Raw genomic sequence first — 24356 nt, forward strand, 5'->3', positions numbered from 1 at the left:
TTACATTTAGAAGGTTTCTTGTCAGTGTGACACTTCTGATGTTCAGTCCTGGATGAGCTGAGACCAAAGGACTTCCCACATTCATTATATATATATATATATATATATATATATATATATATATATATATATATGGTTTCTCTCCAGTATGAATTATCTGATCCTCCAATGGATGAATGCCTGGATTTTTTTAAACAATCTCTAGGGAAGGAAAGAAACTATCTGATCTCTTACAGAGCATTGTTGGTGCCTAGGATTTGTTTGTTTTACAATATACAGAGCTAAGACCTGAATTTTATGCTTATCAGAATTGTCTTTCTGCTGTGGCTGATGTATTTAAGATACTACTGCTTGTAAACACTCTAGCAGATACTGGACTCTTCAAAGAAAGACACCCATGCCTCTGCTAATGAGGCTCCTTGGAGAATGATTAACCTAAGTCCCTAAAACCTAGAATATCTGTTTACAGTAAGCTTACTTGGTTGAACCCACCACTTTATTTTTTCTCAGTATCATATTTATTGTTTCTTATAGGTCAGTAATATTTCATCATTTAAAAAAAATTTAATTATAAAAGTATTTTATTATTTCCCAGTTACATGTAGAGATAGTTTTCAACATTTGTTTTTATAAGATTTCTAGTTTCAATTTTTTTCCCTCCCTCCCCTCCCTCTCCCCTCCCCAAGACAGCAAGTAATCTGATATAGGTTATATATGTACAATAATATTAAACATAATTCTGCATTAGTCATGTTATAAGAGAAGAATCAAAGCAAAAAGGAAAAACCTCAAAAAAGAAAAACAACAGCACCAAAAACAAAAGAAATAGTATGGTTCAATCTGCATCCACATTCCACAGTTGAACCCACCACTTTAAAGATAATTGAATCCTTTGTAGCACTCCTTACTAATTCTCCCCCAAATTTATTATGGTTTGTGGGGAAGGTCAGGAACAAACAATACAATTTATGACCTGAATCGTAATCTAATCCAAACTCTATTTCCAGACCATAAAAGAGGTAGAGAATCCAATAGCAAAAACATTTAATTAAGAAATTAAAACATAAAAAACAAGGAAGGGAATCAAGTAGTGAAAGCATCCTTGGAACATACAAATAGCAGCAATTGCCTACACCTCTAGGGGATTTTTAATGTAATTTCTGTTTAATCTCTCTGGCTCCACAAGATAGTCACCTCAGAACCTATAGCCCCAGTAGTCAGGAGTTATGGTGTCACACTATCTGCCTCTTGACATTTCATTTCTGAGATTCTTTTGGGGAAAGATGGAAAATAGCTGAAACCTGCCTCACCTATGCAGTCCATCAAGGCCAGGCATAACGCCTAGGTTCAAGGATACCATGTTCATGTCACTCCAATGGTCCTCCTCTACTTCCCCCTTCAATCTCTATACTATGCCTCACAAAATCCTTGGATTGGCTGTAGCATGAGAAATAAAGTCATGTAGCTGTCTACCACATCTCTTTACAAAATTGGTCAAAGTTAAACATTCACACACCTTCTAGGTTGACCATATAAGAAGCAAGAGACAAAGGGAAACATGGTATAGTCTACTTAATTGACACCAAAAGATGTGGGTTCGAATTCTGGTTCTACCACTTACTGATTGTGTGGTCTTTGGCAAATATTTGAGCCTCAGTTTCCTCATCTATCAAATGGGGATAATATGACCACCTACTAGATAAAATAAAGTAACAAAAAGAGCTCAAACCATAGCAATTTCTTGTAGCATTTCACCATAGACTTTAGCCACAAGAGTTACCAATAAGAAGAACAGATAAGATCTTGCTTCCAGTAACTAGCAAGAACAAGGATAATTTTGCAGTGACCTTCACAGAGTGTAAGATATTTGTCTTTTGGCCACAACCAAGCGATTGCTAAATATGCTCAAAGTACAGGCTGATTTCCCTCATCAAAGAGGAGTTAATGGTGCTCAAGGGATGCCTTGTCACTCTCCAGAGTTTCAGGAAGATTGAAATATTCCTTTAAAGAGAGGAAGATTGGCTCCAAGGTTTAAAAAAAGGAAGAAAAATAATCTGAAAAGACAAAAGGGAATCATGACCTGTCAGAAGTTTGGAGTATAGAAGAATGTGACACAATGAAAGGGTAGGGGGAGGACCACTGACATATAGAGCTAAATAATAGATTAAAGGAAAAAACATTTTCCTATAGAAAGAAAAGCTGGACCCTCTAAAGAGGAAACTGTTTCTTAATAATAGCTAGCATTTATATAGTGCTAACTATGTGCCAGGCACTGTGCTACATGTTTTACAATTATTATGTCATTTGATTTTAACAATACCCTTATGGAAGTAGGCGCTATTATTATCCTTATTTTACAGATGAGGAAATTGAGGCAAATAGAGGTTAAGTGACTTGCCTAGGGTCACAAAGCTAGTAAGTGTCTGAGGCAGAAGAACTCAGTTCTTCCTGATTCCAGATCTGGTGCTTTCTCCACTGTGCCACACCTAGTTGCCCACTATACTTATACTACTGGAATAATGATCAGTGCTATTAGGAGAGAGATCATGCAGTAATTATTAGAAGAAGAAAGAAGTGGTGGGGCTGACAACTCCCAGGTACGGGGTACTAAGGCATCGGACACTGACATTAACAAAAGAGCTACAATCTTCCTAGTACATGTACTCAAGATGTGACAGATACTTCCCCAAACTTGTCAGACCTGATTATTACAATCCACTTTTCAGGATTCATGGGAGGACAAATGATAATGCCATAAGGTGTTTAGAAAGCATTGCTATAGGTTATGAAGTCCAAGATAAGAAAGTGAAGGGGAACATAAAGTGCTTATGTCACTGTGGTCTGTCAAAGGCAAGTTCTTCTGAAGAGAAAGGTTGAGTCAGAAAGTAAAGATGCTTGAGAATGGGATTTGAATTTCTGGTCCACAGCTTGAAATATAAGAATGATCAACTTTTATCTAGGGATGAAGCACACCTAATAAAGGTTTCTATATACATACATACACACATAGGACAATAGGGGCAGTGATAGAAGTGTCTGCCAGGGATCCTTGACTTCTGGCTACACACTGAAATTGCTCATATTGCCACTTGGGAGCCATGAAGGGACAGAGATACATGGATCCCTGGAAGAGGAGGGGGAAGTCTGGGGAATTGCTTATGTTAAGCAAGAACAGGCAGAGACAGAGACAGAGATAGAGAGACAGAGAGAAAGCGCGAGTGCAGTACAAACATTTGGTTGGCACTGGACCTGTGATTTTATTGCTATAGGAAATTCCTCTGTCCATAAACTCCCTCTATCAATGCATGCTAGCATCTGCTCTACAACTTGTAGTCTTAGAAAGATGCCAAGGACATTGAGAGGTTAAGAGATTTATCCAGGGCACAGCCGGTAGACTTGAACCCAGGTCTCCCTGATTCTAATGCCTACATGCCTCGAGGTAAGTCCCCAGCCCTGAAGTGGTGGGTTGCTGGCTGCTCTGCTCAGCTATTCAGAAAGCTAAGGATCCTAATGGCACAGGCAGTGGGGGAGGCCAGATGCCAGCACCAGCAAGAGGGTAGGGATAAACATCATCTCATTTGCCCACAAACTTTGCCACTTTTGCATTTTTTTTTTCAATTCCCTCATCACACACTTGAGAGTTTACTTTAGCACTCTCTGGAGCAGATTTACAAACACTTTTACAAATACTTTCTTCCTTTTTGTGGATATAAACTTGTACATTGAGCCTCTCATTTTTTTTTCTCCAGTGTGTATAGCTGTGAATGTTCATGATTGCAACACAAAAGTGAATATGACATTACTAATAAAATCATGTGAGTGCTTGAAGTCATGAAACTTAAATGTACAAATGTTGAGGATTGACTATATGTATGTACATATATGTGTGTAGACATATGTGCATATGTGCACATACCTGTATGTATACCTAGAGTCTTGAAAATCCAATAAAAGGATTTTTCAACAAAATGAAAAGAAATAGAGAAAACTTCCTTTTTATAAATAGCAAGCCAAATAAATTAAATAGCTTTGATGTAGGAAGAAGAATAGCATTAGAGACTCCCAGAAATACATGAGACAAAATCCAAGAAATGAACAAGTATTAAAGCTATAGTCTCATGTCTATCTATAAAATATGGATCACATTCATGCTGAACTAGAGATCCTAGTATAAAGAAGCAAATCAGATGTAATTGGCTGATTATCACTGATACTTGGTGGGATACAGACACATGACTATAATATGGGTCTGGCAGGAAATGCCTCATTCAAATAGATCCAAACAAAGAAGAGCAGCAGAATAGTGCTTTGTATTATGGAGATATCCTCCTGTGAGTAAATAAATCCAGAAACAAGAGGAGGGTATGCATGGTTGAGAGCATTAGGATGAGTAGCTATATATTATCATGGAAGTATACTATAGACTACCTGGACAGAAGAAGGAAATGAATGAGGAGTTTGTGAAACTTATCACAGGCCTGGTTCCAAAGCATGACATGGCAGTGATATGTTATCTAGTCATCTGCTCAAGCTCTTTCTGTTGAAAGCAAAGTGGCTAACCATTTCTTGGTTTGCCTTTATGATGGTTAAATCCTTCAAAAGGCAGAGAAAGCAATTAGGGGCCTTGCTATTGCACTCCTAATCCTGTCAAACAAGGAAGAACTGGCTATTGAAGAAGAAATGATGAGAACTTGGTGGGAAGTGACCACTACATCTTAGAATTTATGATAAAGAAGAGGAAAGCCAATTGTAGTCTGACATGTACCCTTGATTTGGAGAGATCATTTTCAAAGATTCAAAGAAAGAATGACCTTATATGTTAAAGAGAAAGTCAGCCCATGAAGATCTGAGGAATAAAATTCTGAAGATACAAACAGAAACAATTGCAATGAGAGGGGAAATAGATGGGGTTAACTAAAGATACATACATATCAACAAACTTATATTTTAAAGTTATGTAGAGAAAAAGAAGAGGGGCAGCTAGGCAATACAATGGATAGAGCACCAGTCTTGGAGTCAGGAAGATACGAGTTAAAATCTGGCCTCAGATACTTTCTAGTTTTATGATCCTGGACAAGTCACTTAACCCCTATTTGCCTCAGTTCCAGATCTGTAAAATGGGGACACACTGGAGAAGAAAAATGGCAGACCATGCTAGTATCTTTGCCAAGAAAACCCCACCAACAAAAGTCCATGAAGTCATGCAGAGCTGGAACAACAACAGAGAAGAAGAAATCAAAGATAGGTAGGAAGCATGGATACAAAGATGTGGCATGCTCATAAAAAGAGTGTCAGGAGCACTAAGTTCAACATTATCTGAAGCTGATGAGGAATTCTAACAATGAAAAAGGAATTTTTATGTCATATTAGAGCAGGGGGAAAGGTCAAAGAAAGGAGGAGATGAACACTTAAGACAGAAAACATGATAATGGATGACGGAGAAAAGGCAAAATTACTAAACTCATATTTTGCCTCTGATTTTTCTGCCTATGAGAACGATCTTTGGACTAGAAAGGACAAAACAAAAAAAATGACAAATTAGGAACTAAAACCCAAGATCATTAATCAAATAATAGGATAATACCTAGCTGCCCTCAATTACTCTAGTTCCTTTTTTTTTCCAGGGCAATGAAGGTTAAGTGACTTGCCCAGGGTTACACAGGTAGTGTCAAGTGTCTGAGGCCAAATTTGAACTCAGGTCCTCCTGAATCCAGGGCCGATGCTTTATCCACTGTGCCACCTAGCTGCCCCCTCAAATACTTTAAGTCACCAGGCCCAGGCAATAAACATACCAAAGCACTGAAAGAATGAGCAGATAGGATTGCTGAGCTATTTATTGTCAAAGTAATCCTTGAAAGATCATGGTGAATGAGGATAAATACTACAGGGCTAGAGAAGGATGACTGTTGTCCCAATTTTTAAAAATAAGAGTAGAGAGTAAAACTTGCAAACTATAGGCTAGTAAGACTAGACATTTTTGGTTACTGTCAAACTTGGGGAATATATTATACAGAAAGTAGTTATATTTGTGCCAGCCAGTATGTAGGATGAAAGGTGCTAGGCCCAATCTGCCCCTCTAGTCTTGCTAAGTAAACTCCAGAGTAATTTTCTTGGCTCTGACACTGCTGGTCAGGGACAATAGCTGAAAGGAACTTTCTTAACTCTTATGCAAATAATAGACAGGCCTAGAACTGTGGTCACTGAGGCAAAAGCAAAGTTGTTTAAAAAGCATATGTGTTGGGGGCAGCTAGGTGGCACAGTGGATGGAGCACCAGCCCTGGATTCAGGAGGACCTGAGTTCAAATCCGACCTCAGACACTTAACACTTACTAGCTATGTGACCCTGGGCAAGTCACTTAACCCCAACTGCCTCACCAAAAAACAAAACAAAAAAAACAAAACAAAACAAAAAGCATATGTGCTTACTAGCTGTGTGACCCTGGGCAAGTCACTTAACCCTCATTGCCCCCCCCAAAAAAGCATATGTAACCTAAGGGAATTTGCTGGCTAGATGATTTTAGCTATGCATCTGACTCACAAAAGAGCTGGCATAATACTTTGGGCTAGATAGTCTCTTCACACATATTTGCTTCCTTTATTCTCATCATTATCATCCAGATTTTGGTCACTTCCCAAAAAGTATATACTTTCCTCTTGGAAAGAGGTCACATGGAAACTTTAATTCAGTGGAGAATCAAAAGATAGCAGCAGATTGGCAAAGAATCTGCACACTGAAGCACCTCAGCAGAAAACCAGAAAATGCCAGCACATTGAGAGAAAATAGCCCAGTAGACGAAGAACACCAGCAGCTCACAATTTGGCAGATAAAGCAGTTTTCAAAACACTGGAAAAAAAGTGATCTGGCAGAACACATTACCAGACTCGCAGATGACATCAATAGTGGTATCTTCAGAGACAGGGAAGAGTTTCACCTGAAATACAACCTAGGACCATGAGTTGCCCTGGCTTCATACATTCCCTACATTCTCTCTCCTCCAAATTGACATGAGAATCTGAGAGGACAGATTGGAAGAAATGTCTAAAATACAGTTTGTTTGGAAAAGATAAGGTTTAGTGAACTGCAAAGTACCATATGTCTCAATAGCATAATAAGGCAACTAAGAAAACTAATATAGTCTTGAGCTGTAATTATATACTGTCTAGGATCTTGGAGGTGATAGCCTACTGTTCGAAACCCTAGTCAGAATACATCTGGAGTATTATATTCACTTCTGACCTCCACATTTTAAGAAGGATGTTAATAAGCGGGCAAGTGTCCAGAGAAGGGCAATCAGCATGACAAAGGGCCTTGGGATTCTTGCCATAAGAGGTTCACTTGAGGGAAATGGGCATGTTTCTCTTGGAGAAGAAAAGACTTAAAGGGGACCTGAAAGATGACCTCGAGTATTTGAAGAATTGTGCCCTGGAAGAGGGATTGGACTTTCTCTGCTTGGTCCCAAAGGTTATACATAACTAAGAGCAATGAATAGAAGTTACAAAATGACAAATTCAGACTTGATTGAAGGGAAAACTTCCTAACAATTTGAGCTTTCCAAAGGTAAAAGGGGCTGCCTGGGGAGGTAGTGGATTACCCTGGACTGGATATCTACAAGTAAAATCTGGACAGTCACTTGTCTGGTATGCATTAGAGGAAATTCTTGCCCCAGTAGGAACAAGAATTAAAGGCCCCTAAGGTTCCTTTCCACTCTGATATTCTATAATCCTTTTTTTACTTTGTAACCATAAAATATTATATAGTGTGAGTTACTATATCAAGCTTTTCCTCCATGGAGTTCTTGTGTTTGGGGAACATAATGTGACCCATAGTATTTGTGAATCCCTGTAATAATGTCACATTTTAAAAGGGTGCTAATTTATAAATAGACCATAGATATAAGGAGGCCTATTCAGGAGGCCTTCAGAAAACCCCATAGTGAGTTATTAGTGCTCCTGGGACCCAGGCAAAATATACATTCCTGTCATCACAAATACACATTTATTGAACACAAGCTACATAACATGGTGGAAAAATCACTGGATTTGGCAGAGATATCAGTTAAAGTCCTGTCTTGTGACACATGTTAGCTCTGTAATTAACCTCTCTGAAACTCACTTTTGGCACCAATAAAGGGAGGCTATGGCTATGACAACTTTGCAATCTTACCACACAGGGCTGTTAAGAGGAAAGTGCTTTACAAACTTTAAAATGCTCTCTGTAAACATGAGCTATCATTACAGTGTCCAGCCTAATGGCCGCCAATTAGCTAGCAGCCTATAGGAAAGCATTCAGCCTGCCACTAGATTTTAAGTTGCAAAGAAGCCATCCCCTCTCCCTTCAATTGTTTGAAAGTAGTCAATAAGCATTCATTGAGTGTCCACTTTTTGTCAAGCCGCTGAGATATAAAGTCTAATGAAACAGTGCCTATTCCCAGGAAGCTGACATTCTGGCAAATGGGGAAGCGCTGCATTACAGATGTATGTCTTTAATATACAAAATAAATATCAGATAATTTGGCACAGAACTAAGGGGAAGCACTAGCAACTGAAAGGATGGGTAAAAAACACCTCACGTAGTATGTCATTTGAGCTGAACCTTGAAGGAAACTAAGAATTCTAAGAGGAAAAAAGTGAGAAGAGAGAGCATTTCAGGTGTGGGATACAGTTTGTACAAATAATGGAGCCTAGAGGTGGGATATCACATGTGAAGAATCACAGTGGGTTATGTAGTGAAATGAGCTGGCTCGCCAGGCTGTCCTTGCTCTTCTCTCAAACCTCAATTGTGTCTGATCATCTTTGGATCACATTATCTAGATTCCTCTTATTCCCTCCAATGCTGAGGGTCTGTGGGCTGCAAGAGGAGAAGAAACTAAGTTTAAGCCTTCCTAAAAGCGACCTTTCCCACCCACACAGAATTCTTCAGGTTCAAAAAACACAGAAACTTCACAGATTTGAAAGGAAAAAAATGAATTTTTAAAGCTTCTTCAGCTAATGGAGCATGATACAAGCTATGCTACTGTGGCACAAACGTGTCAAACAGCATCCTAAGCCTGCTATTTGCACATAAAGCATAATACATAGATATTCTAAAAAGGAATTATTAGAAAATTGCATTTCATCATAATTACCCCCCAAATAACAAAGGAGAAACCAAAGCAACTGGGAAAGTGATTCAGTTTGAATAATTACACATATAAAAGCTACAAAGCTACTTTCAGCAGACAGTTCACACAAAATGCGTCAGTCCCCACCAGAATTTGTTATTTTATAGGGCTACAGTAAATATTTCACAATAAACTCCCACTACCTGGATACCATCACCTGAATAGGACACATATCTTCCTGAGTGACGTGACAATAGCACTTTTCATTTGTAATGTTATGGAAGGCTAAAGACATTGCTTTCTGTAGGCTATCAAATCAAATCAAATCAAATCCACAAAAGGATATTAGGCAAAGAGAGGGAAGAATCATCCTTTTGCTAATTTTCAAGCAAACTGCTGGGGTTAGTGACTAGAAATTGGTAGGAGATAAGAGAGAGAATTACTTAAATAAATAATGAGGATGAGAGAAATAAACACGTATAAAGGAATAAGGAAGCAACATCCTATACCTTTCTGTATAGAAGAAAACGGCCATAATGAGGGAGAAAAGGAATAGAGTGGAGATGAATAAAAGGTGTGGAACGTGGAAGTGGAGAAGGGTGGGGCAGCCATGTTAAAGCAGAAATGGAATAAACATACATTATACCTTCACCCAGGGATATTTAAGTTAGCAGTCCACAAAAGTTAAGTATTTTAAAATGATATCATCTACCAAAATCATAAAATGGATTATTGCTTTTTTTCCCCAACAATAGAACTCCAGGAATAAGGGATATTAGAGCCTCAATTATCAAAAGTCCAATCTTTTCAAAAAACAATAACAAGCTATCATTCCAACAGAATCAGTAGCTCCTTGCTTTGTAACTTGTCTTAATATCAGATTGAACGCATTTTTTTATTGTCAGTACATTATGCGGGGAGAGAACAGGAGTACTTTCAACTTTAAGAACAAAAGGAAACATTTCACAGACTGTTCAGAACCTTGGTGTTATCTTCAAGCCCTCCCTCATCCCCACCTCCTACATCCCATCTGTTCCCAAGCCCTGTCCATTTTACCTCTGCAAATTCTCACATCTGTCCCCTCCTCTGTATTCTTACTGCTCCCACCCTTCCCATTCCCACTTCTTTGGATTATTACAACAGCATCCCAATAGCTCTATCTCCTTTCTCTTTGCCACTCTTTCAATTAATCTTTCATCCCTTTCCAGAAAGATCTATCTCCTCTCTCCTCCCCTCAAAACCTTTTAGTGGCTCTCTAATTGTCTAATTAGAAAAGTTCAAACTCTTCAGTCTGGCATCAGAGCCCACCACTCCACATTTCCAGACTTATCTCTTCCATATTCCCTTCTGGGCACTCTTCTACTTTTCTACCTCTGTTCATTTGAAATGACTCTTTGAATTTTAGACTTTCAAAAGATAAAGATGAATGGATTTCACAATCAATCTCAAATTAAATGAGAATGTATCTATGAAAGCTTATTGAAAACTTGCCACAATTAAGTGATGTTGAAAATATCACATACCTATTTTTTGTAATAGCTTTATGATGGTGGATATTTTTCCATCCATTTCTTATTTGTTCCCTGAGTCAATTTCTCCTTAAAAGATTTTGTGGCAAAAATGCAATGTCTAGTGGCTTTTGAAAGTAAGCTTTAAACAAAAGCATAAAAAATGACACATCTTAATCATGTGAAGCTATAGGGCTGGACTTGGCATTAGATGGAAGACAGTGGTTGAAAGAAATCTCACAAAAGGTCTCAACCCCAGGGTGATCTGTCTATTTAGAAGGAGGTAGGAAATAGATAGATCAGGCAAAAGAGAAATAAAGAAGGATTAATGCTTCTAGATCTAAAAGTAATTCCAGAAAAAGAATTAAAACTGCCTGTCAGGGGCTCAACCTGCCCTAAGAACTAGAGGGAGTGGGCTTGATTAATATAGTCAAGACCTACAAAGATCTAGGAAAGAATTTTCCTGACAGTCAAGGTAGCAAAGGAATGTACATGCGGTATTCTCCCTGTCACTTCATTAAACTGTATGTTCCTCAAAGACAGGGACTGTATTATTTTCCATTTTGAACCCTTAGGTCCTATCAATGAGCCCTACATAGAGTAGTTATACAATAAATGTTGATCAGATTGCAAGTAATTTACTAAAATCTCTATTCCTGGAGTTGTTTTTTTAAAAAGCTATTCTTTAGTAGTTCTGATATAGTCCTTCCTAAAGGCAAGAGGGCCAGTCTAGATGAAGGATGGAAACAAGCATTTATTAAGCACCTACTTTATGCCAGACACTGTGCTAAGTACCTCATACAAATATTAGATCTTTTGATCCTCACAACAACCCTGACAGGTAGACGCTATTACTATTCCCATTTTACAGTTGAAGAAACCGAGGCAGACAGAAGGTTAAGTGACCTGCCTAGGCTCACCATACCATCAAGCTGCCTCAATAACAAGGTACATATTCCCACCTTTTCACTCCTTCTGTGACTATTGAATGAATACATGAGAAGCCTAAGACTAAGAAGCAGCTTCACATAGGGAAATGTGACAGGGGGCAGAGGGGTTCCATGGAAAGAAGATGGAATTGGGGTTCAAATATTGACTCTGATCCTTACTGACAGTGTGACCTCAGAGCATCAGTTTTCTCATCTATAAATTGAGGAGAGTGGGCTAGATGACTTCTAATGCTAAATACTTATAACAACTCACCCTTAAAGTAAAGTTTACAAAGTAAACCTCCCTATAACTCCCGATTTAGCACAGCAATTATTATCCCCTGAGAAAGCTTAAATGCTTTGCCTACAGGTCACCTAGCTAATAAGTGCAGAATATAGGATTTGAACCAAGGTCTCATGACTCCCCCAATCCAGGCAATTAAAATCAAAATGCTGGTCTTTTCAGGACTAATCAAGTCAGACCATTCTAAACTCTCTCTACCTTCTATCCCCAACTAAAACACAGGATGCTTCTAATAATTCATCTTCTCATTTCATGGATTTATAGCAATCATGACTCAATCATACCTCAATCTAGTTAAATTTTCCCATCTTCTATTAAGAACGGAATTTGGTCTTGGCTAAGGTTCATTTCAACCCATGAGTTTAGAGATTATTTTACAATATAAAACAAAAACAAAAAAGTCAACCACCTATGTTGGCCTGGGGATAATCCAGGTTTATTATTACTCTCCCTTTTCAGTGGGACATAAAGGATTTTAGCAAGGCTTTTTTTGTTGTTGTTTTATAAATATTCCCATGACTCAACACATCTATGAACACACAAAACATTTCCCGTGGCTCTCCTCCTGTTTGCTAACTCTTTGTGCCAACAACCTGAACCAGCTTCAAATTCTACAACAACACAGCTGATTAGGCAATCTGTAATTTATATATGTTCACAAATATGTACCAGCATGTGCTTCATTTCACTCCTGCTAATCAGTATGGATTGTTACTATGGCATTTCCAATTGTTAGGTTTCTGCTGTATGGTACTTAAACATATGTCCTGAATAGGTTTTTTTTTTAACTCAGTTTGTGTGTTTTCCTGGCACCTAGACCTGCCAACACAGCCCAGGACTAGGGATAGGCAAGTAAGGCAGCTGGCTAAGGTGCAACAAATGGGGAGTGGGAAGATGGTAAAATGAGGGATACTTTTTAATATAACTTTATTTTATTATTTTGAAGCCAGCCAGAAAATTCTACTTTTTGTGGATTGAAGGCAATTTTTGATATGAGTCAAGTCCTGTGGTACTGTGGAATGAACAATGGATTTGCAGATAGGTTTGAATCCTAGATTTTCTGTTTACTATCTATGAGATTTGGGGCAATTCCCTTCACTTCTTTGGGCCTCAGTTTACTCATGGGCAAAATAAAAAGTTGGATTCAATTATTTCTGAGGTCCCTTCCGGCTCCATACTTCATCTTTTATATGAGAGCTGAAAAATACAATCGTATAGTGACATACAAGGAGTATAAGTTTCTAATTCAATTCCTCAAGCATTTATTAAGTGCCCATTGTATGTCAGGCACTATATTTGGCACCTTCCGCAGGTACAAGTTCCTTTCCCCTTCTCTGCCTGACTTTCTTGGTTGAGAAGATCTCCTATTTGCTGCCATAAGAATTTTGGCTATAGTGTTAGGCTACTTTAAGAACAGGGAAGATGGCTGTTTCCAACAAAAGACATTATTAAGGAAAGGAGCAGGTCTACATAGTGCCAAGACAGAGGAAGAGTTTATGAACCTCTGATTGGCTGGGTCCCTGGGCCAACAGAAATCCATCTACTCTGAGAAATTAATTACTCCAGTTGACTGTATACAATGTTCAAATAAATCAAGCAACTGTCAGATCTCCCCTTCACTTGGGACTGAAGATGTTTCCATTATTGCCTGGGTCTTTTTCAAGGAAACTGATTCTATTAATTTTTCAAATAACCACTGCACCTTATTCTGTACTACGCAGCATTATTTATGACTAAACCACTAAGACAAAATAATGCCCTTTTGTTAGTACTAGTTTCTCCTCTGCCCTATTATCCTGTGTGGATTCAGTGAGATAGCTGTTGGTCAAAAAGACTGCAGTTAAAAAAAAAAAGACTGCCGTTAACATTTTTTATTATATTCCAAAGGGAAATTATGGTACTTGAAAGCAAACAATGAAGTGACAAGAGAGGCCAAGGCAGAATGGAAAGAGTTTTGGTTTCAGTTAGCAGGCCCTGGTCTCCATTTGTAACTACCTCAAACTAGATGGGTTACCTTGGGCAAGTCCTTTCTCTTTCTGTTTGCCTCAGCTTCTATAAATTAAGAGCCTGGTCTAGATGATCACCAAAGTTCCTTCCAGCTCAAATATTTTATGACTATATGACTATTTGAGTTTTTTTGTTTTGTTTTGTTTTGTTTTTGCAGGGCAATGGGGGTTAAGTGACTTGCCCAGGGTCGCACAGCTAGTAAGTGTCAAGTGTCTGAGGCCAGATTTGAACTCAGGTACTCCTGACTCCAGGGCCGGTGCTCTATCCACTGCACCATCTAGCTGTGCGACCCTGGGCAAGTCACTTAACCCCCATTGCCCTGCAAAAAAGAAAGAAAGAAAGAAAGAAAGAGAGAAAGAGAGAAAGAGAGAAAGAGAGAAAGAGAGAAAGAGAGAAAGAGAGAAAGAGAGAAAGAGAGAAAGAGAGAAAGAGAGAAAGAGAGAAAGAGAGAAAGAAAGAAAGAAAGAAAGAAAGAAAGAAAGAAAGAAAGAAAGAAAGAAAGAAAGAAAGAAAGAAACTGCTCCAACTTGGTGACCACTTCTCCCATATCCCTCCTCAGCCCCCTTAAAAAAAATTCACTCCTTTTCCCTTCCTCCGCCTCACAGAAGTTGAACTGATATTAACACAGACAAAACCCAATGTATAAATTAAGTAATTCTGCCAGTCTTCTCTAGGTGGCCAAAGGGATAGAGAGCTGGACCTAAAGTCAAGAAGACCTGAGTTACAATCCAGCTTCCGACACTTACTAGTTGTGCGACTCTGGGCATGTCACGTAATCTCTGTCTCATTTTCCTCAACTGTAAAATGGAGATAGTAATAGCACCTGCATTCTAGTATTATTGGGAAAATCAAATGAGAGACTATTTGTAAAGTATCTAGTACTTAATAAATGCTTGGTCCCTCCCTCTTTCTTTATTCCAACCTAGGCTTTGCCCCCTTCCCCCTGGACTTTAAGAAAACTCTGAGTATAGAAAGGAAGTCAAAAAAAGCATCCCATTAGAAAGCAGCCAGAATAAACTCTAGCATATTGGGCATTAACATGTAATTCCAGGAATGCAGGTGCTCCAATGGGTTGAATTAGTAGGGTGTGAAAAGCCAGTGATGAGAAGAAGCTCTAATCCTAGTTCCATCATTGCCTTCTGAGCCAGGGGCATTCATTCACATGTCATTTAACATTCAAATTCCTCATTTTTTCTAACATAGAGACAACAATATAAGCAGATCTCTCCCAGCCGCCTTGCAAGAAGTATTTAATAAACTGTTACAAAATATGTGGTCAAAATGAACATGTTATTTAAATGCTTAGCAAAAATCACCAAACAATAATAGGAACAATATCCATATTACTGCCTTTGTGGAGTAATCCATTTTTTTTTTCGCGGCAATGGGGGTTAAGTGACTTGCCCAGGGTCACACAGCTAGTAAGTGTCAAGTGTCTGAGGCCGGATTTGAACTCAGGTACTCCTGAATCCAGGGCCGGTGCTCTATCCACTATGCCACCTAGCTGCCCCAGAGTAATCCATTTTTAAAACTTAAGTACATCTATACTTTTTCAGTGTAGAAAATAAAATATATGAAGATATAAATAGAATTTGTACTTTTAAACTCAAAATACTTAGAAATTTTTAAACCCCAGACCATCCCACAATGTTACATTACCTTTGCCATTTAGACATTGATCATTTCAGTGGGGAAAGAGGCTGTTACAAGAAGTACTTTTGGGGGGGGGGGGGAATCAACCTCAAGGCAAGCTGTTGTCATTGGTGCTTAATTTTAAATGTCACTGCTAAAAATGTTCACACATGCTTATTCCATTAGCAGTCCATGGATGTTTATAAAAGGCTATAGATGGTCAGGGCCTGTAATTTCTCTGGGATCTGATGAACAGAAAGTCTTCTCTTTCCTCACCATCAGGGACCCAGGGGCGGGATTTACAAGGACTTGGCATCTAAAGCTCCTTTATTTCCATCACCAAATACCCATGAATCATATGAGTAGAACATAACCTCTGTCCTCACCTACATGTTGATGGTCATTTCTCTCTTCGGTCCAGATGAATTGCTCATTAAGAGTCATGAAAATTCTCTCCTACTAAGATTCTCCGATAAGGAAAGAACTTCCTTAGATTGATTGGCTCATTCTCCTCTGGCCAGTCAACACCATCATCAACAACAACATGATTATTATAATATGTAAATGATTAATATAATAAAAAATAATATCACCAGCCTTGGTAAAATGCTTTTATTTCAAAATCCAGGACTAATTCCAAGTGTTCAGAGGGAAAATCCAGCTCTTTGGAAGTATAGGTTCATTATTACCATTCATGTATTAATTACCAAAACCTTTTAGAACCTGATAACCATTTTGACCTTGCCTCACAAGCCAACTGCTTTAGTTGAAAAAGAAATCCATGAAGTGACAGGTCACTGGATGGAAAAGAAAAACCACTCCCAAGAACTACATTGTTGTTCCCTCTTAATAACTCAAGATTTTGAGGAAAGTATTTAAATAATACAGGTTAACTGACGCATGTTTGCAGATCTGGCTGACTGTTAGTTTATCACTATATTAGGATAAATTTAGAATGTGTGCTAATTAGGGAAAGCATTATGTAAGGAAATCAGTATAGGACTATAGCATTACCAAAAGGGAAAAAAAAATCTCCCTTTGAAATTTCTGCCTTAATCTTACCAGAGGGGCTCACTTTTGTATCCCAGCTTGTTAATTCTCCTAACGCTTCATATTTACAAATTTTAAAACCTCATTTCCTGAATTATAGCTACTGAGTTTTTCAGATAAACTGAAAATGTTAGGGTTTTTCCCTATGAAGAGATGGGGGCTTAAGGAGCCCACAAAGTGCACTTAAAGGCTTCTTTCACTTTCAGCTAATTTTAGCAATTTGATGAATGCATTTGCTCTATACCTACCACCTGCGCCTAGTTCTATTTCCTCTTGAAAGGCTCTGACCAAAAAAAAAAAAGAAAAGAAAAGAAAGGCTCTGCCTCCGGGTCTCTTCAGTATTGGCCTCAAACGTGTTTGAAATCGGAGAGAACTTTCTGTAAGGTATTTACATTGAATTAGGACCTGGGGTGGACTTTCGTCTACAAATACCCCTGCTACCTTACTTAGCTAACCACAGTTACAGTGAAGCTGGGAGCTACTGAGAGATTTTTCAGGACGTCTAATTAGTTTATTGGGTAGGATCCTGGATTTTACAGCACAAGGGTGACCCAGCTCCGCTGTCGTGGGTTTGGACAGGAGAAGGAGACGCTACAAAGGGCTGCACCTGTAACTACTTAACCAGCTCTGCACCTGTGCTCTGGAAAACCCAAGGAAACCCCACCTGCCACATGATACTGACACTTCACACGACACAGGAAGGAGGCATCCGCTGGCCGAGGCTACATCTGGATCTTACCCTTTCCCAATGCCTCTGAGCCCTGATAGAAAAGATGAACCGCCTGCCCTGTGGGCTTCTTGACAAGACTGACCAAGCTGGTGCGGAGTTGGCAGTCCAAAAGCTCTCCCCACTCTTCCGCCCGCCCCCACCCCACCAGAAGGGTAAGCGGCTCAGGGCATGGTGGGTTGAGTGAGGGTCTGCAGCAGGAGAGCTAAGAAAAAACGTGCAGGGACCCTGGTAGAAAACCGAAGGTCCGCGGACCGACGGACTGAAGCAGCGAGCCCATGGAGGCGGTGCATCCCCGTAGCGCTCCGTCGGGCACCCTGACACTTTTCCAGACTACTTTGTTGTCACCCTGAGGAAAGAGGAGACCCCAAAAAGGTGCCCCGGGAAGAACTCTCCGGGGTGGGCAGCCTCTCCTGGAGACCCGTCACCACCACCACCACCACCACCACCGCCACCATCCCCTGGCCTCTCTAGCTAGCCCCACTCCCCTTCTCAGCCCCGGGGCTCGCTACGGGAGGCAGGCAGCCCTCCCCGTTGCACCGGCTTCGTACGAGACCAAAGCTCGGGGGGCTGGGCTGCGTCCGCGGGAGAGGGGGGCGCGGGACGGCCAGGGGCGTTTGCCGTACGTACATCAATTCACCTACAACGCGATAGAATCTATTCAAAGGCATTTCTTACCATTGGACCTCCGGACAATATTCTCCAGAAACGTGTTCTGGGGGGCAACCAGCCCCCTCCTGCCCCCAGCCATAGTCATCCTCCCCGCGACTCTGGGGTTGGGGGGGAGTCCCGACTCAGCTCTTCACGGCTGCAGGAGGCTGGGCGCCGGAGCAGCGCGCGATCCCCGCTCGGAGCTCCCCATGGTCTCCGCCGGGACCCGAGCGGGCTGGTGCAGCGGAGGCGGAGGCTCCCTCCAGCAGCCACCCTCGCTCTCTTCACGCCTCCCTCCCTCCAGCCCGCCTCGCAATGCACTCGCTCCCAGCTCCTGCTTGCTGCAGCCGCCTCCGGGGTGGGAAGGTGGGGGGGGGAATAGAGGGAGGGGAGCGAGGTTCGCCGTGGCCGGCAGCGGCCCCTGGCGGGCGCAGCTGCCCCCGCCTCGCCCAGGGTGCCCAGGAGATGGAGACGCTGAGCAGGGTGGCTAGGGCGGAGGTTGCGGCGACCGCGGCGGGGAATACGGGGATAGGGGAGAGAATAAGAAGCTTGGGGCAGGAGCGCCATCCTCTGGACAGAGCCCAGAAGGGCCGGGTGGAAAGACGGGATCCTGATGCTTTGATGGAGTAGAAGGGGCTGTCCCTACCGCTAACTGTCCGACCTGAACTAAGCCTCAGTTTCCGCGACTGAAAAAAACGGGCATAAAAATAACTTGTGCTGCTTTCATCAAAGTGACGTTACAAGGCCCAAGTAAGAGAACCTACAGAGTGGTTAAGAATAATATATGTAAACCTTAAATACAAGTTAGTTTGGGGGAGAGATGTAGAGGCTTAAGGTTCTCAGAATTAGAGCTACTAGCGTTATCAAAAGGCCACCTAATCCAACCCCTCGCTTTGACAGATGAGGAAACTGAGACCCAAGGAGATTGAGTGATTTAGAAAAGATATTTGAAGATGAGCCCTAGGGAGAATGATTGCTGGCATTTATATAGCCCTTTAAGATTTGCAAAGCACTTTACTTATCTTGTCTCATTTCATCCTCACATCAACCCGGGGAGACAGGTGCTTTTCTTACTTTTTTTTGGGGGGGGGGGAGGCAATGAGGGTTAAGTGATTTGCCCAAGGTCACACAGCTAGTAAGTGTCAAGTGTCTGAGGCCAGATTTGAACTCGGGTCCTCCTGAATCCAGGGCTGGTGCTCTATCCAAGGCACCACCTAGCTGCCCCCATAGGTGCTTTTCTTATCCCCATTTTACAGATGAGGAAACTGAAACTGAGAGAGGCTAAGTAATTTGCCCAGGGTCACACAAGCTCAAACCTAGGAAAACGACCCCTAAGAGAGATCAGGCTTTTCCTCCTCTCTTTGCTTTCTAACCCCTCCTACATATAGTTATTCCAGGAAAATCTCTGTAAAGCAAATGTATTAATAGTGCCTATTGACCATTCCTATTTTCTACATGAGGATACAGTAGATATCAGATACATATGTATATCTATGTGTGTATATAGAATGCAATTGTTTATGTATATATAAAATGCAATTATATATAAATAAAATTCTTCTTTCCCATGATAGCTCTTGAAATACTTGAAGACAAATCTCTGTAAACAAAGCTTAGGTTTGGTTCATGTCTGGCTTGTCCCAAAAAGAAATTAACAGAGACAGCTAGGTGGTGCAGTAGATAAAGCACTGGCCCTGGATTCAGAAGGACCTGAGTTCAAATCCTGCCTCAGACACTTGACACTTACTAGCTGTGTGACCCTGGGCAAGTCACTTAACAATCATTGCCCCACCCCCCAAAAAAAACCGTACATAAGGTAAAGGATAATATTTTTCCTCCACCAAAAAAGAAATGCTTAAAACACAAGACTCATAAGCACACATTGAAAAATACTTTAAATATGCTACATAAGTGAGAGAGAAAGAGATTTCATTGCTGTTCATTTGTGTGTGCCTCTTCCTAGTCCCACTTGGGGTTTTCTTGGCAAAGATACTGGTGTGGTTTGCCATTTCCTTCTCCATCTCTTTTTACACATGAGGAAACTGAGATAAACAGGCTTAAGGGACTTTCCCAAGGTCATCACCCTGAGGTGTCTGAGGCCAGACTTGAACTCAAGAAGATTAATCTTCCTGACTGCAGGGGGCCTGCCATTCTGTCTACTATACCACCTAGCTGATATAGGTATAGATATTCTCTTTCTCCCAGGAGACCAATACTTAAAACATGAAACACTTTATGGGCCTACTGAACAGATATTTCACTTTCACCTTGGAGCCCTACCACCTGAGGAATGCACTCAAGATCCATATCTTCTGGCCAGACAAGAATGAGTCACATTCCTGTTAGTGCTCATCCACCATTCATACCTCTCAATGATTCCAGACCTCTTGAGCTTACAAGGTAGATGGAAACCAAAATTGGAAACATCCATCTCTCAAGATCCCCATTTGATCATCTAGGCTCAGGGGAAGAAACATAAAGCAGAAGACCCAGCCAAAGAGATCTGAGATATCACGTCTCCAGATCTCATCAGACTCACTCAGGCAGGCACACCCACTGACTGCTATATTGCTTCAGCCACTATAGGTGCTGGAAGGGAGGGGAGAAATATGAACTCTTTCACTAGAAATCTAAGAGTTTGCTTGAGAACCAAATGGCATGATCCAGAAAGAGGAAGAAAGAGACAGACAAACAGACAGCAAAAAATAGTGAGGCAGAGACAGAGACACAGTGACAGAAGCATAAACAAAAGGAAACAGAGAACATCAGAGAGAGAGAGAGACAGAAAAAGACAGACAGAGACAGAGACAGACAGAGACAGGAGAGGGGTGGGGAGACTCACCTTAAAGTCTCATTGAGTGGACAACTTCTCCAATTCAATTATCTTCACTTCTTCATTATCAGAGATTAAAACACCAAGCAGTAGCCTCGGGCTATAGGTGACCTTCAGCAAAAGTCCAGAGGATGTGTTCAGCTCTAGCATCACCACCAACCATCACAAGGGAACAGAAAACCAAATGAGTACCTCTGGTATTGGATTTACTTTAACATGAGACCAGAACACACATATCATTGGAAATGGCCTGACCCTGGGGCTAACCAAAAGGGGCAAGACGAAGTCCCAACCTTATGTGTGTTGCCATTTGGTCACCCCCTCAGGACCCAGTTGCAACCACAATTTCCCCCATTACATTTACTTAAGAACATGTAGTGAGGGCAGCTAGGTGGCGCAGTGGATAGAGCACTGGCCCTGGAGTCAAGAGTACCTGAGTTCAAATCTGGCTTCAGGCACTTAACACTTCCTAGCTGTGTGACCCTGGGCAAGTCACTTAACCCCAATTACCTCACTTTAAAAAAAAAAAAAAAGAACATGTAGTGAAAGTGCTCCCATTATCAGATGAGCCATTATACTTTGGGGTAGTTCTAATTGTTAGGAATCTCAAGCCTGAATTTTGCTTCTTTGAAGTTCCTTTGCATCACTATGAATGATTAGGCAGTGAGCAGCAGAAGCATTTACTTTCTTATCACCTTGGACAAATCATTTAATCTCTCTGGATCTCAATTTATTCATTTGTAAAAGGAGGATATTGGACTAGATGATCTTTAATGCCCCTCTAAGCTCTGACAGTCTGTGATGCTGTGAATTTAAAAAGGCAACAAACTAGATACAAAAAATGTAGCATGGCATAGTGGCTAGAGAGCTACATTTAGTCCATTAGTCAACATTTATTAAGCACCTAATATATGCCAGACACTGCAAAGAATTGAGGATACAAAGAAAGGCAATAGATGGTCACTGCTATCAAAAAGGGGCAGGGGGCAGAGGGGGGAGTGTGGAATCAACATGCAAACAACTATATGCAAATATTACATATGCAAAATAAATTGTAAATAATCAACAAAGATATGGTTAAATGATAAACAGATAAAATTAAGGGAGATTGAGAAATGTTTCCTGTAGATGATGGGGTTTTGCTGGAATTTAAAGGAAGCCAGGGATACTGGGAGGAGCAGATGAGGAGAGAGAGCATTTCAGGCATAGGAAACAACCAGTGAACCCTGAGTTCAAATCCTGTCTCTACCACTTGACATTTATATAACCTTGAACAAGTCATTTCAACTCTATGAGCCTCAGCTTTCTCATCTGTAAAATAAGGAGATTAGACTAGATAACCTTTCAGGTCCTTTCTATCTCTGAATCTGTGATTCTATAAGCATAATTTAATATTCAGAAAACATTTATTAAGCATCTGTTAGGTACAAAACACTGCAATAGGCTCCATTCTAGATATATAGAGAAAAAAGAACCTATCTCCACTTCATGTAGCTCATATTCCACCAGAAGCATTCCACCATCCATGTAGTACACAGATAACTAAATTAAAAGCATTTTTAAACCAATAGATATTATTCTGCCACCATCCATATAGTATACAAATAACTAAATTAAAAGCATTTTTACAACCAATAGATATTATTCGGAGGCTAGGGTAAGCAGTATACAAGAAACTGGAAATCAAAGCTACTTTGCTCTCACTTAATCTTTCCTCCCAATGGATAAATGGAAGGGGCAGATTCCAGATCACACCTGTCTTCTCCCATTAGGCAGTCCCACAACATGTGACTTTCCACCTCTCAATCCTGACCCTTGATGCACGCTGAAGTTTTTCACTCTCCTAAGCCAGACCTGGGTCTGATTTAATAACCTAAGGGCAAATGGGCCTAATTCTTGTGGGCCATTTCTCTCTTTTTGCAGAACTTTTAAAAATTAGTAATAATCAGAACTATAAGATTATTTTTCACTTTCAGCTCAGAGCCCCATCCTGACCATTTTCACAGGAGTTCAAGCAAGCCCCTGAGATATTTTGAGGTCTGTGCATCTCAGCTAATCACTGACATCCTCTATTGCCCTCCTTGCACAAATCAATATTTAGATATGCATCATAAAGAAGTTATTTTCATAGTTTTAAATGTAAAGAAAAAAACAGGAAACAGAAATAGCTATATATATGGATATATGTATATGTATGTATACACACACATACAAGCACCCACCAGCACAGTCACTGTGAAGAAAGTTAAACCTTTATTTTTCCTTATAATGGATCTCACAGAACTGTAAGTATATTCTGGCCATCTCTATCAGAAGTGACTTCTGTTCTATAGAGTAGAAGTCTGGCAGCCATAGCCAGTTTGGAATGCTTAGTATCTACTCTCAAAATTCATTCACATCATAAAATACCTGTTGAGATGTCCTACAACCAAGTATAATCACACTGCTACTACTATAAAACATTTTTCCTCATATATTCTTTCTCCTTCTCCTTCTTCTCCTCCTTCTCTTCTTCTTTTTCTTCTTTTCCTCCTCCTCCTCCTTCTCTCTCTTCCTCTCCTTATCCTCCTCCTCCACCCCCTCCTCCTCCTTTCTTTTCCTTACTATTCATCTCTTCCTCCTTTTTTTCCTTGTTCTTCTTTTCCTTGCTATTAATTTTCTCCTCCTCCTTCTCTTCCTTCTCCATGAATTTGTAGCCAGGTCCTGGATGCCCCTCCTTATGTCTCCAATGGAGTCAGATTCCTTCAAAACGTACTTACATTCCTCCATGTTCCTGAGGATCTTTCATTACTGAACTAGCAACTGGGAAGGGGTGGGAATCAGAAATATCATCGCATAGGAGGTAGTACCTGAATAGTAATTTGAAAAAAGGAAGGGTTGGGGCAGCTAGGTGGTGCGGTGGATAAAGCACAGGCCCTGGATTCAGGAGGACCTGAGTTCAAATCTGGCCTCAGACACCTGACAGTTACTAGCTGTGTGACCCTGGGCAAGTCACTTAACCCTCATTGCCCCGCAAAAACAAAAAAAACAAAAAACAGACAAAAAAACACACAATGGTCAATCTACTTAATTTAGCAAGACATACTGGTCTTTTGGTTTCAAAAACAAGTATAGACTGAACAAATTGGGACACCAATCAAGGTCATGGTATGCCTGCTTCACATATTCTGTGTTCCCTCCCCACGTGCTGCCTATGCCTGTATGCCAAGGCCTTGTCATATGTTCATAAATTTGGATTTGGAAGAGAACTCAGAGATCATTTAGTACAATCCCTTCATTATATAAATAAGGAAACTGAATCTCAGGAACATCAAATGATTTGTCCAAGGTCATACAGATAGTAAGCATCAGAGGCAGGATTTGAAACAAGGTCCTCTACACATCACACAGTCAAAGACAGCACTGGTAATTTTCCATTTAATGTGTATTAGATACAAAACGAAAATATTTCCAACACAAGCACATACATTCCTCTTTAAGGATCTAGATAATCTGACTTGACTCTATACAAGGAACAAATAAATTTGTTCACTAACCACTCTCTCTGGTACTTCCTGCTCTGTAGATATAGCTGAGAAGACAGACAGAAGACATTAGATAAGGTATCATTAGGG

At 40.5% G+C, this 24356-nt stretch overlaps 1 protein-coding gene across 3 annotated transcripts in view; it reads right to left on the reverse strand.

Annotated features, from left to right (window-relative positions):
• Window positions 1-18250, reverse strand: part of KCNH1 (potassium voltage-gated channel subfamily H member 1) — a 548878-nt gene extending 530628 nt beyond the window's left edge. For all 3 annotated transcript variants that reach the window (XM_044004835.1, XM_044004833.1, XM_044004834.1), the window contains exon 1: window positions 17937-18250. In XM_044004835.1, coding sequence (XP_043860770.1) covers window positions 17937-18015 — 79 coding nt within the window. In that variant the 5' untranslated portion in view covers window positions 18016-18250. The remainder of the gene's footprint in view (window positions 1-17936) is intronic.
• Between the last annotated feature and the right edge of the window lie 6106 nt (window positions 18251-24356).

The sequence above is a fragment of the Dromiciops gliroides genome, chromosome 4 (assembly GCF_019393635.1).
Source record: "Dromiciops gliroides isolate mDroGli1 chromosome 4, mDroGli1.pri, whole genome shotgun sequence".
Lineage (NCBI taxonomy): Eukaryota > Metazoa > Chordata > Mammalia > Microbiotheria > Microbiotheriidae > Dromiciops > Dromiciops gliroides.